Genomic DNA, 15,547 nt, shown 5'->3' on the forward strand with positions numbered 1-15,547 from the left:
CAATCTGACACCATAATAGTAGAGAGATTGATAAGGTCTGTATCAGGGTTCCCAGTCTTTGGTACTGTATTAAACATACAGTAGTGCGTGTGTGTTCTAGTATTGTGTAGTATAATATATTATGAAGTGGTCTACGGGCTGTGTTCTAAGACAGACAGACAGACAGACAGACAGACAGACAGACAGACAGACAGACAGACAGACAGACAGACAGACAGACAGACAGACAGACAGACAGACAGACAGACAGACAGACAGACAGACAGACAGACAGACAGACAGACAGACAGACAGGCGTGCGTGCGTGCGTGCGTGCGTGCGTGCGTGCGTGCGTGCGTGCGTGCGTGCGTGCGTGCGTGCGTGCGTGCGTGCGTGCGTGCGTGCGTGCGTGCCTGCCTGCGTGCGTGCGTGCGTGCGTGCCTGCCTGCGTGCGTGCGTGCGTGCGTGCCTGCGTGCCTGCGTGCCTGCGTGCCTGCGTGCATGCCTGCGTGCCTGCGTGCGTTACCTGTGCCTGGACTCCGTCCTCTCTCCCAGGGTCCTGCTGCCCAGCCTCCTGCCCCAGATGCCACTACCCTGTACAGATACTCTGCACAAAGGAGACAGAGTCACATGACCTTCATTAACACATTGAGTGTACCACATGTGGTGCTGTGGTGGTTGTGGAAATATCCATGATATTGATATTGTTCAACAATGAATAGGTACTATACCAGTGTTGACTACTGCTAGCACAGACATACCTAAAAAGGACCCCCGCCTGTGAAGTCCCAAAGATAACAATGGGGGTAGGGGTTGAGGTGTGAAAAGGCTCCCTCTCAAGGGAAGAGAGAGGATGTCAGTGCCAGAACCACTAGTAAGTTCCACCAGCAAACTGCTTCTCCCATGCCAGACCTCATGGCTAGCACATGTCAGTGGGAAAATACTTCCTGGTCTTTCAACCAATAGTAAGGCACAGGAAAGGCTGTTACAATGTGCCCAGCAGCCAATGATGCCAAGCGGTCTCCACTAAACAGAGGTTTTATAAACCACTTCGGCGACTCTAGTAAGTCAGATTCTCTAAACATCAACCAAGAGTCCATACCTCTCCAAACGGAGAAGAGAGAGATCCGGATGGGGAACTGGTAATTACTGTTTAAACTCTGCCTACTATCTCTGTTAAATACAAATGATTAGAACGTATTATGGGAATGTAACAAATGTATATTCTTGTGTTTCTATATCTATTTCAGGTTTAAAATCTATGCCTATGCCACCAGCATATAATCTATGCCATTAAGCCATACCTGACACTAACATCTGTCAATTAAGACTACTTATAATTGGTTATGATAGACACTTTTCACTGTCTTTAATAGCTCAATTAATCTGTTACCATACTTATCTAAAACCAGGCAGTCTGTGCAGATAAGCCATTTATAGATGTGTTAACTAAATGTTGTTTGTTGAAACCGATGAATTAATAATAAAGTTTAGTAGTCCTAAAGTATGTTGGCGTGAATATTAGCTATACGCTCTTCCGAGTTCTCAATCAAGGTGTCTTCTACCTATAGTATAATGTGACAACCACAGAGTGCTAGAAAGATGTACAGTGGTGCCGGGTGTTTTCAGGCTATTCCACTATATGACTCGTGTCCGGTTTTGGCTTCCATCTTGAATGCTAAATAATTAGCGTTAATGCTACCGAGCTAAAATAAGGCCAATCCTTGCTCTAGAAAACGCCAATGTCTAAATTCTACAGGGTATACAACGTGTTAACAAAACATTACAACACTATTATTATTAGTATTACGGTTCAAACTGACAACAATAGCGACAGTGACCGTTCCAAACTAGGGGTGCACGATTATGAAATTATACATCCGATCTCTGATTATTTACAGGGTCATATCTGCCGATACCGATTCTTACAGATTCCGATATTATACAGAGGACCACAATGGAAACAAGCCTAGGCCCTATAGGGGCTTGGCCCAAAGCCTGTTAATAAAGTAGTACATTGTATTTATTATTTTCTGGTGAAAACCGATCAAAACAGCTTCAGTGCCACAGACGTTAAATAATCTGTATTATTTTAAGACCATTCCGATACCGATATCGATATGGCATTTTTATGGCCGATATGGCCAATTCCGATTATGCTACCGATTAATCGTGCATCCCTAATCCAAACCATATGCACTTCTGTTCCGTTTCCTGGATAAGATCACACCTCTAGGATCAATACAGGGACACCTGAGGATGCTCAATTATTGGCTCCTGATTTGGACATTTAAGATTGAACCAATCCACTGTTTCCAAGAAAGGAATTCATACAGTACTACAACATCAAAGACAGAAAGAAAAATATGTCAAGTCGGTCACTTGTTACTGTATCTAGAAAAAACATTTCTGTAATGCATTATACACATACTTGTGGACCAAATTCTATTAACGGACAGTCCCTAATTGAACGGTTGCCTTTCTTCTTCAAGCATGTGAAGCCTTTGTTCACATGTGTGGATTCACACCCTTCTTTCATTTGGAGTAGGCTCTCACTCGTCACCCCAAAATATTTTCTCAATGGATTTGCATGGATCACGCATGGCCTGTTTCACATTCTAAAATGTCGTATGCGTGTATGGCCTACTGGCAGCGTGCACCATGAACGTGGTGCTGATCGGTCCAGTGGTTTGCGAGATTAGTTCCAGACACACAGAAACAGACAGAGAGATACACAGACGCTCCTGGACAGCTACAATCCTGCAGAGCCACGGTAAAAAAATAAACGTGAATCTGCAGGGAGAATTATATTATCAGAGTTTCCACTATTCATTTAGGGCCAGAACGCAGCACAGATTAACTACAGCGAACACAACACAAGCCAACGTGGGTAATGTATTACCCATCCTGTTGTAGCAAGGTGAAAATGTACTTTGCTGTGCACGTTGTGTAGAAGGCACACCACAGAAACCAAAATATATGTAACATATACGTGAAATCTTATGTTATGCCACTTTAACCCTTTTCACCCAGGAAAGCATCCGTGTAATTTTTGATTTTCGCGTTGGCTATATAGGGTATGCGCGTGACATCATCATCAAACAAGGAAGTTATGCAGGAATACCCACTGAGTGGCAAAAAAATACTTTCTGGCCTTGACAGCCCATACATCCAAACAGAAAAGTCCTATATCTGATTGCATTAACCCATTTTGACCTGAGATCAGATTCTAAAAATGTCTTCTACATCCTGACAGTTTTCTGAAAAAGCTATGTTTCTATGTCAGTGGTTCTTCGATTTTTCAAAAATAGAAGACCTACAAGCTCGGTGGCGCGCTATGAGCTTGTAGATCTGCTATTTTTCAATAGCTAAAGCATAACATAATGCCAACACCAAAAGGGGTCCCCGCCCAAAATGGGTTTAAACAACATTAAACAATGTTAAACTCACTTTGTCTGTTGCTTTGCAACTCGATTTGCCACTCGATGTGCCATACACTTTAAGCATGCGCATACCCTCTATTCAAAAAAATGCAGATCTACAAGCTCACAACATCATTTTTTTGTGATATCTGTAATGCTTTTGTGATATCTGTAATGTTTTTGTGATATATGTAATGTTGTAATGTTTTTTTTGTATGTATATTATTCTGTGAGGACCCCAGGAAGAACCTGGCTGTTGCCAGGTGCAACAGCTAATGGGGATCCTAAATAAACTAAACAACCTTGTACATCTGCTTTTAACATTTTTGAAAAACCGTGTGTGCACTACTGATGTAGAAGGCATTTGTAGAATGGGCCTCAGGACTTAATGGGTAAATCCGTACCAGTAAAGGGCTGTAGATTGTCATCTCTGGCCTTCGTCTGTCTGCCAGTGTACACCAACACCGAATCATTTCCACGGCAATGGAAGCGACTCTCACTGGGTGAACAACCGTCCAGGTTGACTCTGAGGGCTCGGCGGAACGCAGCGGAGAGGTCAACAGATACAGAGACATCACTGCGGACAGTGAGAGCACGTACACAACCTCCAAGTCCTGGGAGGAGAGGAGAGGAGAACAGAGAAGAGAAGATGATAGAACAGACAATCATTATATATCTTAACAAAAAAACACTACATTTTATTACAGATGTCAATGTTACGATGGATTAGAACTGTTGGTTTCAGCAGTTGAGACGAATAACCATCTAAGTCCACACTAATTATCCATAATGTATGAATGATGGATAGGGGGTCAGGGCAGATTCCGAACCCCTCCCTTTTTGGGGAGGGGTCAGAATAAATGATGGACTTAGATGGTTATTCATCTAAGTATTCATCTCAACTGTGTGTGTGTGTGTGTGTGTGTGTGTGTGTGTGTGTGTGTGTGTGTGTGTGTGTGTGTGTGTGTGTGCGCACGTGGCCCTGCACGTCTATCTGCATCTCTCACCGTGTCTGGGACGGCCAATCAGCGCAGGATGTACGAGGTCAGGTGGAATGCCCCCCAAATACACCGGCGAATCAAATGCCACGCTGCCCTCTCCGCCCGACCCCTTCATCCGTTCTGACCAATCATTGACTGTGGCAGAGATGAATGAGCCCTGCTTGCCCACTGATAGCTGGCTCCACTCTCCATGGCAGTAGCTAAGCCCCGCCCACATGATGAGGTCAGTCATGTGACCTCCCCAGAAGAGCATGAAGTATAGCAGACCTCCTTCTAACTCCACCTGGAAAGCACACGCGCGCACACACACACACACACACACACACACACGCACACGCACACGCACACGCACACGCACACACACACACACACACACACACACACACACACATATGGGTGTATTTGGGTGTTACTATATTACATAATGAGGGTGATCTTTACGGGTGTTTTATTCTTAGTTGTGCAAAGGTATCAGACACCAAAAATGGCAGATCTACAAAATCACATTGTCGCAGCGCGTTGTGAGCTTGAAGATCATCTACTTTTGTTGCGTCAACACAGCGCACGCCCTTAATCCCCCAGGGCGCCTGCTTTTACAATCCATGATTTCTCTTAAACGCCCTTGCGTTGCCCTGATTGATGTGAATGTAAAGACTCACCAGTATGTAGTCATCAGAGTAGTGTTGTTTTTGGCAGCAATTTTTTATTTTAGTTTTAGTCATAGTCTTTTGAATAGTTTTCCTTTAGTTTTAGTCACATTTTAGTCACCAGGAATGTCTTAGTGTTAGTCTAGTTTTAGTCGACTAAATATCATAAGATTTTAGTCGACTAAATATACAGGTGATTTAGTTGACTAAAATGTATTTTGGCGGGCCTTGATGCCGTCGTAATGACCGATTTTACACTTGCTGAAAATAGCCGATCTATAAGCTCACAACGCGTCGCAGTGAGACGTGTTGTGAGCTTGTAGATCGGCTATTTTCAGCACGCAACCAAGTGTAAAATGACTTGTACAGGATCTCTTGTCCACTAGTCCCTTCCTAACATTTTTGTCTAGTTTTTATTTGTTGACGAAATTGTCAATTATATTTAGTCTTAGTTTTAGTCACCATAGTTTAATTTTCATCTGGTTTTCGTCAGTGAAAAAAGGTAGTCGATGAACATTTTACGTCTTAGTCTTAGTCGACGAAAACAACACTGCATCAGAGAGTGTGTTATATGTGAAGAGCATTGACTCACCCGGATGTAGTCATCAGAGTGTGTGTTATATGTGAGGAGCATTAACTCACCCGGATGTAGTCATCAGAGTGTGTGTTATATGTGAGGAGCATTAACTCACCCGGATGTAGTCATCAGAGTGTGTGTTATATGTGAAGAGCATTTGACTCACCAGTATGTAGTCATCAGAGAGTGTGTTATATGTGAAGAGCCTTTGACTCACCAGGATGTAGTCATCAGAGAGTGTGTTATATGTGAAGAGCATTTGACTCACCAGGATGTAGTCATCAGAGAGTGTGTTATATGTGAAGAGCATTAACTCACCAGGATGTAGTCATCAGAGAGTGTGTTATATGTGAAGAGCATTTGACTCACCAGGATGTAGTCATCAGAGAGTGTGTTATATGTGAAGAGCATCAGAGCATTGAGCTGATCCGTTTTGAAAACCATGGTAAGCTCAAAGCTCTCTCCTCCTCTCAGAACGTCACTGTTCAACTCCAGATAACCTGAAAGCATCACAACATCTTTACACCAGTTGATTATGTGAAACCATGACATCTTTACACCAGTTGATTATGTGAAACCATGACATCTTTACACCACTCTGAAACTGTGAAGGCATCTTTAAGTTAGTTAGTTAGTTTAATTTATTGTCCACATGTGGAAATTTGTCTTCAGTCTCAACAACAGTAAAAAACAAACAGCAACAACAACAGTAACAACACTTACGCAATTATTTTCATGGCAAAAACAGTGGCAAATACATTAAAAAAAAATCTAGCGAGACATTTAGTGTGACATTATCATTTAGTGCCCTAATGGCAATAGGAATGAAGGAATTTTTAAAGATGTTACGGTTAGCTTTTGGTACTTTGTACCGTCTACCAGAGGGAAGTAGTTCGAACTCCCTGCAGAGTGGATGAGAGGAGGTTATTTGCTATCTTGACAGCTTTTTTTTTTCTAAGTACTTCCTTGTAGATACAACTTAATTGTTTCTGTCTCTTCCCAAAGATTTTTGAGGCTAGGTTGTATCTTGTGGACCAGCTCTTTGTACTGACAAACTACAAATCGGGCTCAACTGTTTCGTCTCCGTCGCAAATATTTGGTTTGAGTATCAACCTGCTCAGTGGCCTTGTGGTTAGAGTGTCTGCCCTGAGACTGGGAGGTCGGGGTTCAATCCCCGGCCGGGTCATACCAAAGACTCTAAAAATGGGACCCAGTGCCTCCCTGCTTGACACTCAGCATCAAGGGTAAGTCCCTGCGACATACTAGCGTCATGTCCAGGGGGTGTACTTGTACATCAAGCTGCCTCACGCTACAGAAACAGGAGATAGGCTCCTGCCCTATGGGCCTCATGGCTCGGCAAGGCTACTTACTTACTTACTTACTTACTGTATCGAAAATTATGAAGAGATATTGTAAACATATAAAACTGATACTTATTATCTGAAACCATGACAGCATACAGTAAGTGAGTCAAAGCAGCATTTATAACGTCCTAAATGAACAAACATTCACTCAACAAACATCCAAAAGTTCCTACAATTACAATTTAGGCATTTAGCAGACGCTCTTAATCCAGAGCGACTTACATTAAGCAATAACAAAACCTACCTTGACCCAGGAAATGAACGCCCACGTTCGATTGGGCAGGGCATCCCTCCCAGCTGTCATAGGCCGCCACCCTCTCTGTGGCTGTGGACCAATCCAGAAGCCTCCACTCCTCTGACGGGTTGTCAACCATCTTATATCTCACGTCTCTGAGACAACCGGCGAACCCCCGCAGAACTAGACCAGCGTCCGCTGGCGAGACAGGTCAGAGGTCAGAGACAGGTCAGAGGTCAGAGACAGGTCAGAGGTCAGAGGGAAAACAGTGTGTTAACTGGTGTGTTGACTGGGTTATCTAGTGTGTTGACTGGGTTATCTAGTGTGTTGACTGGGTTATCTAGTGTGTTTACTGGGTTATCTAGTGTGTTGACTGGGTTATCTAGTGTGTTGACTGGGTTATCTAGTGTGTTAACTGGTGTGTTGACTGGGTTATCTAGTGTGTTGACTGGGTTATCTAGTGTTTTAAGTGGTGTGTTGACTGGGATATCTAGTGTGTTGACTGGGTTATCTAGTGTGTTAAGTGCTGTGTTGACTGGGTTATCTAGTGTGTTAAGTGGTGTGTTGACTGGGTTATCTAGTGTCTTAAGTGGTGTGTTGACTGGGTTATCTAGTGTTTTAAGTGGTGTGTTGACTGGGATATCTAGTGTGTTAAGTGCTGTGTTGACTGGGTTATCTAGTGTGTTAAGTGGTGTGTTGACTGGGTTATCTAGTGTATTAACTGCTGTGTTGAGGTGTTAAATGAGGGGAAATTATATTTCCCAAGGGGCCAAATGAGAAACTGAACTCAATTCTGCATTAAAATATTATTTTTTATTTCTATATAAAAAGCAGTAAATTACATTGTTTTGACAAGATGGTAAGAGTATATGTAATTATTATTACTACCTCTGACTTCAGTAATTTAATACTTAGTAGTCCATATTTTGTTGAAACCTCATTTTTTGGCATGAGCGGACATTTTTGAGGGGTGATAAGGAAGGTAACAGGTTGTCAATCACACGCAATTCATGGCAGGAAACAGATTTAGTGTACGTGAATATTAACCCATTTTGAGCGGGAACCCCTTTTGGTGTTACATACATTATGTTATAATTTAGCTATTGAAAAATAGCAGATCTACAAGCTCATAGCGCGGCACCGAGTGCCGCGCTATGAACTTGTAGGTCTGCTATTTTTTTTAAATCGTTAAAATGTGCAGAAAATTGTCATGATTTAGAAGATTTTTTTTTCAATTTCGACGTCAGGATTCGTTAACAGGCTTCAAAATAAATGCAATGCAGTTTTAGTCCACGCATAAAAGGCAGAATTAGAAAGTACGTTTTTATTTATTTTTATTTTCTAAAGTAATCTTTCACGCTCCCGGGCCATGTAATGCCCAGATCTGTGTTAAATGATGTGTTTATCCGGGGAAAAAAGGATTTCACACATTTCTTTACTGTAAACCTGTGATGTGACAATAAAGCTGATTCTGAACCGATGCGTGGTTGTGTTAACGGACGTGAGAACTGGTGTGTTGATAATACGCGTTGTGTCAAAGGCTGTATTGTTGAGTTAATTAAGTGGAGTGTGGATGTGTCAACAGATGTGGTAACCGTTGTGTCCATGTATGAACCGGGGTGTTAATGGGTGTGCCGTAGCGTTAACTAGTGCGTTGATGTATTATAGCCGGTGTGGCAACGGGTGTGCTGTTGAGTTAATTAATATATAGTCGCTGCAGGGCAGAAACCTCGTAGCTCGTATTCTCCTCGATTAATGCCCTACTTGAGTGTCAAGAAAAAGGTAGTGGAAACAGCCCAATCTACAAGGTTTCAAGATACTTGTAGATCTGCTATTTTCATCAATATTTCTGAACATTCTTTGTCCCATTTTCTGTTTTTTTTTTGTTTTTTTTACAAGGTTGGTGTTAACGGAGAATTTCGGACTAGAAGGCTTTCTTACCTTTATTTGTAGTTGTTGTTTTTTTTATTTTTGAGCGATGGAAATAAGCGAATTAGCACTAAAACCCAATGCCCCATTCAATATAATACAATACAATTCAATTCATTGAGGGCTTATGGTAGGGGAAATAGCAAATAATGTGCTCTTGCACAAAATAACACCTGGACCTCTCTGGTGGGGACGTAACAACTACAAATAACACCTGGACCTCTCTGGTGGGGACGTAACAACTACAAATAACACCTGGACCTCTCTGGTGGGGACGTAACAACTACAAATAAAGGTAAGAAAGCCTTCTAGCATGAAGTGGTGTGTTGATGTGTTTTGTTGTGTATGATGTGTTGGTGTGTTAAAGTGAGAACCACCTCACCTGCATCACGTCTGAGCAGAGTGAAGTGATCAGGCACACCTCCGACGAACACACCCGTGTTCTCTCCAATGATGGAATGACCACTGGAGGCCGACGCCTGGCCTGATGGGGGGAGAGAGAGAGGGGGAGAGAGAGAGAGAGAGAGAGAGAGAGAGAGAGAGAGAGAGAGAGAGAGAGAGAGAGAGAGAGAGAGAGAGAGAGAGAGAGAGAGAGAGAGAGAGAGAGAGAGAGAGAGAGAGAGAGAGAGAGAGAGAGAGAGAGAGAGAGAGAGAGAGAGAGAGAGAGAGAGAGAGCGAGGATAGGGGAGATGAAAGAAAAGGTTAGAGGAGACGATAAAAACGGGGGTTTGGACAAGTGGAAATAGAGAGATTTTTTAAAATACAAAACAGGATGGAGAACAGAAGAGAAAATACTTGAAGTAATGAAAAGATAATGAAGTAATTAGAATAAAGAAAATAAACTGTGAAATAAATAAGTTGTGCCCGTGCTGTGCTGTGCTGTGTGTGTGTGTGTGTGTGTGTGTGTGTGTGTGTGGGCTGCCTAGCCTCATTATCGTCATCAGACAGAGAGTAGTTGGGATTAACCTGGCTAATACCTTCACACACACACACACACACACACACACACACACACACACACACACACACACACACACACACACACACACACACACACACACACACACACACACACACACACACAGGTCAGTATGAATATCAGTAGATTTACCTCTGTATTGATCGTCGACAACGATTGTTCCCACGGCCCCGCGCCTCAGCGCCAAGAAGCTGTGCCACTGTCCATCGTCATAGCGACGGCCTGCATCGCCCTGCACGCCCACAGACACCACAGAGTCCTACACACACACACACACACACACACACACACACACACACACACACACACACACACAGTACCAGTAAGACGCCCAAAAGGGCGATGTCGCGCTGAAACAACAGAGCTTCTTAATACGGCACAGTTGAGAAGCAGGAGTTAAACTATTAATGGAGGTCAGATGTAGAGTAGCTGGCCAGCTTCATGTATGCAGATCTAGTATGTCAAACCATGTATGGCTATCCAGGGTTTGATGAGGTCAGTGTTGTGGTCTTCATATATGCAGATCTAGTATGTCAAACCATGTATGGCTATCCAGGGTTTGATGAGGTCAGTGTTGTGGTCTTCATATATGCAGATCTAGTATGTCAAACCATGTATGGCTATCCAGGGTTTGATGAGGTCAGTGTTGTGGTCTTCATATATGGAGATCCAGGTACACATACTGTATGGAGATCATGTGTTGTACCAACTTGGTTCATTTGCAAGTCTGAGTCGTGTCGCGGCAACCACAGTGGTTGGACTGACAACCATAATGGAGATCTAAGGGTCTCATCATGATGAGGCATGACCATATATGGAGGCGTGATGTCACGAGGCGTGATGTCACAAGGCGTGATGTCACAAGGCGTGACCATATATGGAGGCGTGATGTCACCAGGCGTGATGTCACGAGGCGTGTTGTCACAAGGCGTGACAATATATGGAGGCGTGATGTCACGAGGCGTGATGTCACAAGGCGTGACCATATATGGAGGAGTGATGTCACGAGGCGTGATGTCACAAGGCGTGACCATATATGGAGGCATGGGTGACGCAACGAACGAACAAACGAACAAACAAACGAACAAACAAACGAACGAACGAACAAACGGGAAATGCAGGTTTTCATGATAAATGTGACCTACGGTCGCAACAAAATACAAACATTTGTATTACCGTTGCATTAATTCATAACTATCTACCTAACTATCACAACTACAGCAAAAAAAACTAAACTAAACCCAGTTATGCAAGAAAACAAACCTTCAACCTAGATTCACCACTACAACAACTCATTGGAGGTTTAGGGTTAGAGTCGTTTGCTACAGTACGGTATGTGCGTATTACCGGCAGGGCTGATTGATCATGTCGAACCGGGTTCAGACCGGCGACTTCCATTGGTCAAGTTCAAGCCAATCAGTTCAGTGTACATTTGAATTTTAAGTAGGAGAAGAGGTGTGGGGTGGAAGTATAACAGCATTCACTGCAAAGTAAGCAAGTCTGGGTTCCCTAAATGCTTGGGCTTGCTGATGCCATGGAGCGGATGCTTATTTCTCGTGCATGTCTGCTCACTCAGAATGCAAATTCATGCAGATGAGGAGCAGAGCCGTCAGCGTAGCGCGTGCGTTCTGTCGGAGTGTTGAAAGTTATTGAAGGGATCACTCTTGACAGCAGTGCAGCGTCGGGACTCCTACTGACGTCTGTTGACTGCTGCTGTGTACTGTAGGTGAATTTGGGACGTAACCTCACGTTCACCCCTTCAACAGAGCAAACGCACCTGAACCCACTCAGCTAGACCTGCTGTTAGATGTTCAGATTAATGACCCACAGAATGGAGGCTTGTTATAATCGACTTTCTCTGTTGAGGACATTTAGGATAACACCCCCCCCCCCCCACACACACACACACACACACACACACACACACACACACGATAGTGTGAACACACAGACATCAAAGTGTTGTTATAATACTTTCTGCTGCCTATTAAGTATGACATCATTGTATCAGCTTTTAGCAAGTGGGCTGGGCAATAACAGCTGTAAAACAAGGAAACGCACGCACGCACGCACACACACACACACACACACACACACACACACACACACACACACACACACACACACACACACACACACACACACACACACACACACACACACACACACACACACACACACACACACACACACAGTGATGAAGATTTAATCATGGATCAATATATGTATGAATGCCAGAGTATATCAGCTTCTGACATGTTTAGTAGCATCACTAGACAGCTCTACTTAACAAGACCCCTCAGGAAAGAGCATCACGCATCACGCACACCCACAGCCAAGTTTAAATGGCTCAGCTCATTACATTCCTACACTTTTAAGGACCCAATCTAAAACCAGTTAACTATATGAAACGCATGCAAAGCGTTCCTACTATGTGTAAGAACAAGAAAAGAACAACAAAACAGACACCATGTGACTTCTCAACATTATGTACATCAGCTGCATGGTGAAATCAGTCTGCCAGCAAATTCCATTATAGGGATAGGGCGTTCAATGCAGGAGAGATAATACAGTCAGCTCTGAATATAATACAGTAAGATAATACAGTCAGCCCAACGCTGAAGACACCGCCCCATATTGTTGTTGAATGGAGTCCCTCATAGTTCTATAGTCCCGCCCCCTTTCATGACGACGCCAGGCCCAGGAAATAATTCCCAATGCATTTTTCCCATAGACGTTTCAAAAAGTATTTATTTTAAGACCTTTTAAGCGTCCTACGAAGCCAACTCGAGTCGTGACAAATCATGACAACACACACAATATTTTGGACCAAACAAATAATTACAAAGAATAAAGACAACAAGTGTGTACAAGTGTTGTAACCTGCCGTTTTTCTTCTTCTTTCTAATTCTTTGTTTGGCCCAAAACATTGTGTTTATTGTCATGATTTGTCACAACTCGAGTTGGCTTTGTCCGCAACGTAAACGTCTTTAAATAAATACTTTTTGAAAAGTCTATGAGGAAAATGAACGGGGAATTCTTTTCCGGGTCTCTCGAGGGGGCGGGACTGCGACGCTCTAACTTTTCGCTCTACATTAAACCTCTTCTCAGAGAGTAACCAATCTACAAGCTCACAAGGCGCTGCGTTGGTCCACCGGCTATTTTCTGCTAAGGTTTTGCCCAGAATACGGTGCTGGGGTTTACCTTGTTAACTATTCTCTGCTTGCGTGTGCGCGCGTGCGTGTTTGTGCATGTGCCTGTGTGTATGGCATGATGAACTGCTCTGTGACCTGCACTTGTGCTATCCTTGGTGTGTGACTGTGTGTGTGCGTGTGTGAGAAAGTGGATGCCCCAACGCCCTCACTGCTTTCTCTTTAATATACTCTGTGATGTTGGAAGCTGATACGTGCGCACGCGCGCGCACACACACACACACACACACACACACACACACACACACACACACACACACACACACACACACACACACACACACACACACACACACACACACACACACACACACACACACACACACACACACACAACCTTTGTTACTTTGGCCAGATAAGTAGCACTTATCCAAAGTGATCCCCCTTTGGTTGATACAGCGACACCTGGCACCCTTGGAGCATGTGTGTGTGTGTGTGTGTGTGTGTGTGTGTGTGTGTGTGTGTGTGTGTGTGTGTGTGTGTGTGCGTGTGTGTGTGTTTCTGTGAGCACCTAACAGTAAGTGACGATTGAGAGAGCAGAATTCATGTGTGTAAATGTATGAGAGTATATGCAAGCGTATATGCAAGCGTGTGTGTGTGTGTGTGTGTGTGTGTGTGTGTGTGTGTGTGTGTGTGTGTGTGTGTGTGTGTGCTTGTGTGTTTAGCCAATCTCTTAAGGAGAGGACAGGCCACACAGGTGAAGTGATGTTCAGCTGAACACTGGGTGACATTCACATAACTTCTTGTGCCTTCGTGTGAGTGTGTGTGTGAGTGTGTGCGTGTGCGCATGCGTGTGTGTGTGTGTGTGTTGCATGCGCGCGCACGCATGTGTGTGCGTGTGTGTGTTCATGACCAGTTCATGACAACAATAGTCCTCATAAGTAGTGTAATAGGAGCACATTTCATCTATTATTTCATATCCATTAGCCTATTTGTTCTGATTTTGGTAACCCTTCCTTTTACAGTACGGTAGTGCTCATTGATTTATCTGCTTCAGCAATGTTTTCTTATTTTAGCCTTTTTCCTCATGCTGAGTGGTCAAGAGCTTACCAAGATAAGAATCAAAGAAGTGCATTCAGTTTTCTTGTGTCACTTTGTGTCCCTTTGCTGACATGACATTGACACCATGGTATCAGGTACAGTCGCCCCTAAACCATCTCGTCCCTCGATTTTTTTTTCACTGACCTCACGCCGACCGCTCGGTGCCGCGGTTCTTGGATTCTTTATTTTGTTTTGCTGAGAATAAGTTTAGGGTTAAGCATAGTTTTACTGGGGTTAAGCATGCGTGCGTGCGTGCACACACACACACACACACACACACACACACACACACACACACACACACACACACACACACACACACACACACACACACACACACACACACACACACACACACACACACACACACACATCATACAACAACAGCTGTGGGTGCAGCTTCAGTTTAGGTGGATTCGCCACCCAGCTAGCCTGGTAGAAAACAGCGGAGAAAACTTCGAGCGACGCCCCTCTGCACTGTAGTTCACTCCCACTCCTCTAGCCCCGCCCCCTCTGCACTGTAGTTCACTCCCACTCCTCTAGCCCCGCCCCCTCTGCACTGTAGTTCACTCCCACTCCTAGACCAGGAAATGTGTATTGTTCCTCCAGGCTTTCATTTTTGAGCCGAATGCGAACGGAAATAAAAGCCTGGGTACTGAGGCTACCACCCAGCAAACCAGGCATACTTCATTAACTGGTGGGCGTGTCCACCAGTTCATAAAAAATGCTTGGTTTTTGCCATTAAAAACGACATTTTAACAAATACTGTACACTTTTTTGAAAAGATTCTTCCTCCTTACATAATACCACTCCATGGCAATGGCACTCCATGTTTTAACAGTCAGTGACAGATAATTATCTCTAGAGTGTGTACAGCGAGTGGTAAAATGCACATCATAGTCTCACAGCCTGCGTGTGACAGCAGCAGCTAATGCTAACTAACCACCTCTCACTGAGAATGCCAGAGTTTCAGCAGCGCACACTTCTTAATTGCATCATTAGCGAGAGTGTGTGTGTGTGTGTGTGTGTGTGTGTGTGTGTGTGTGTGTGTGTGTGTGTGTGTGTACGCGCGCGCGTGAGGGTGTGAGTGTGTGTGAGACGTGTGTGTGTGTGTCAGAGAGAGACAGAGTGAGAGAGAGAGAGAGAGAGAGAGAGAAAGTG

The 15,547-nt window shown here is 43.9% G+C and overlaps 1 protein-coding gene across 1 annotated transcript in view; it reads right to left on the reverse strand.

Moving 5' to 3' along the window:
* Positions 1 to 15,547, reverse strand: part of ush2a (Usher syndrome 2A (autosomal recessive, mild)) — a 363,038-nt gene that overhangs the window by 210,525 nt on the left and 136,966 nt on the right. The window contains exons 30-36 of the mRNA XM_079496383.1: positions 10,266 to 10,392; positions 9,537 to 9,638; positions 7,235 to 7,423; positions 5,945 to 6,126; positions 4,409 to 4,685; positions 3,806 to 4,015; positions 506 to 584 (exon numbers count right to left, since the gene is read on the reverse strand). Coding sequence (XP_079352509.1) covers positions 506 to 584; positions 3,806 to 4,015; positions 4,409 to 4,685; positions 5,945 to 6,126; positions 7,235 to 7,423; positions 9,537 to 9,638; positions 10,266 to 10,392 — 1,166 coding nt within the window. The remainder of the gene's footprint in view (positions 1 to 505; positions 585 to 3,805; positions 4,016 to 4,408; positions 4,686 to 5,944; positions 6,127 to 7,234; positions 7,424 to 9,536; positions 9,639 to 10,265; positions 10,393 to 15,547) is intronic.

This window comes from Electrona antarctica (assembly GCF_951216825.1).
Source record: "Electrona antarctica genome assembly, chromosome: 3".
Taxonomy (NCBI): domain Eukaryota; kingdom Metazoa; phylum Chordata; class Actinopteri; order Myctophiformes; family Myctophidae; genus Electrona; species Electrona antarctica.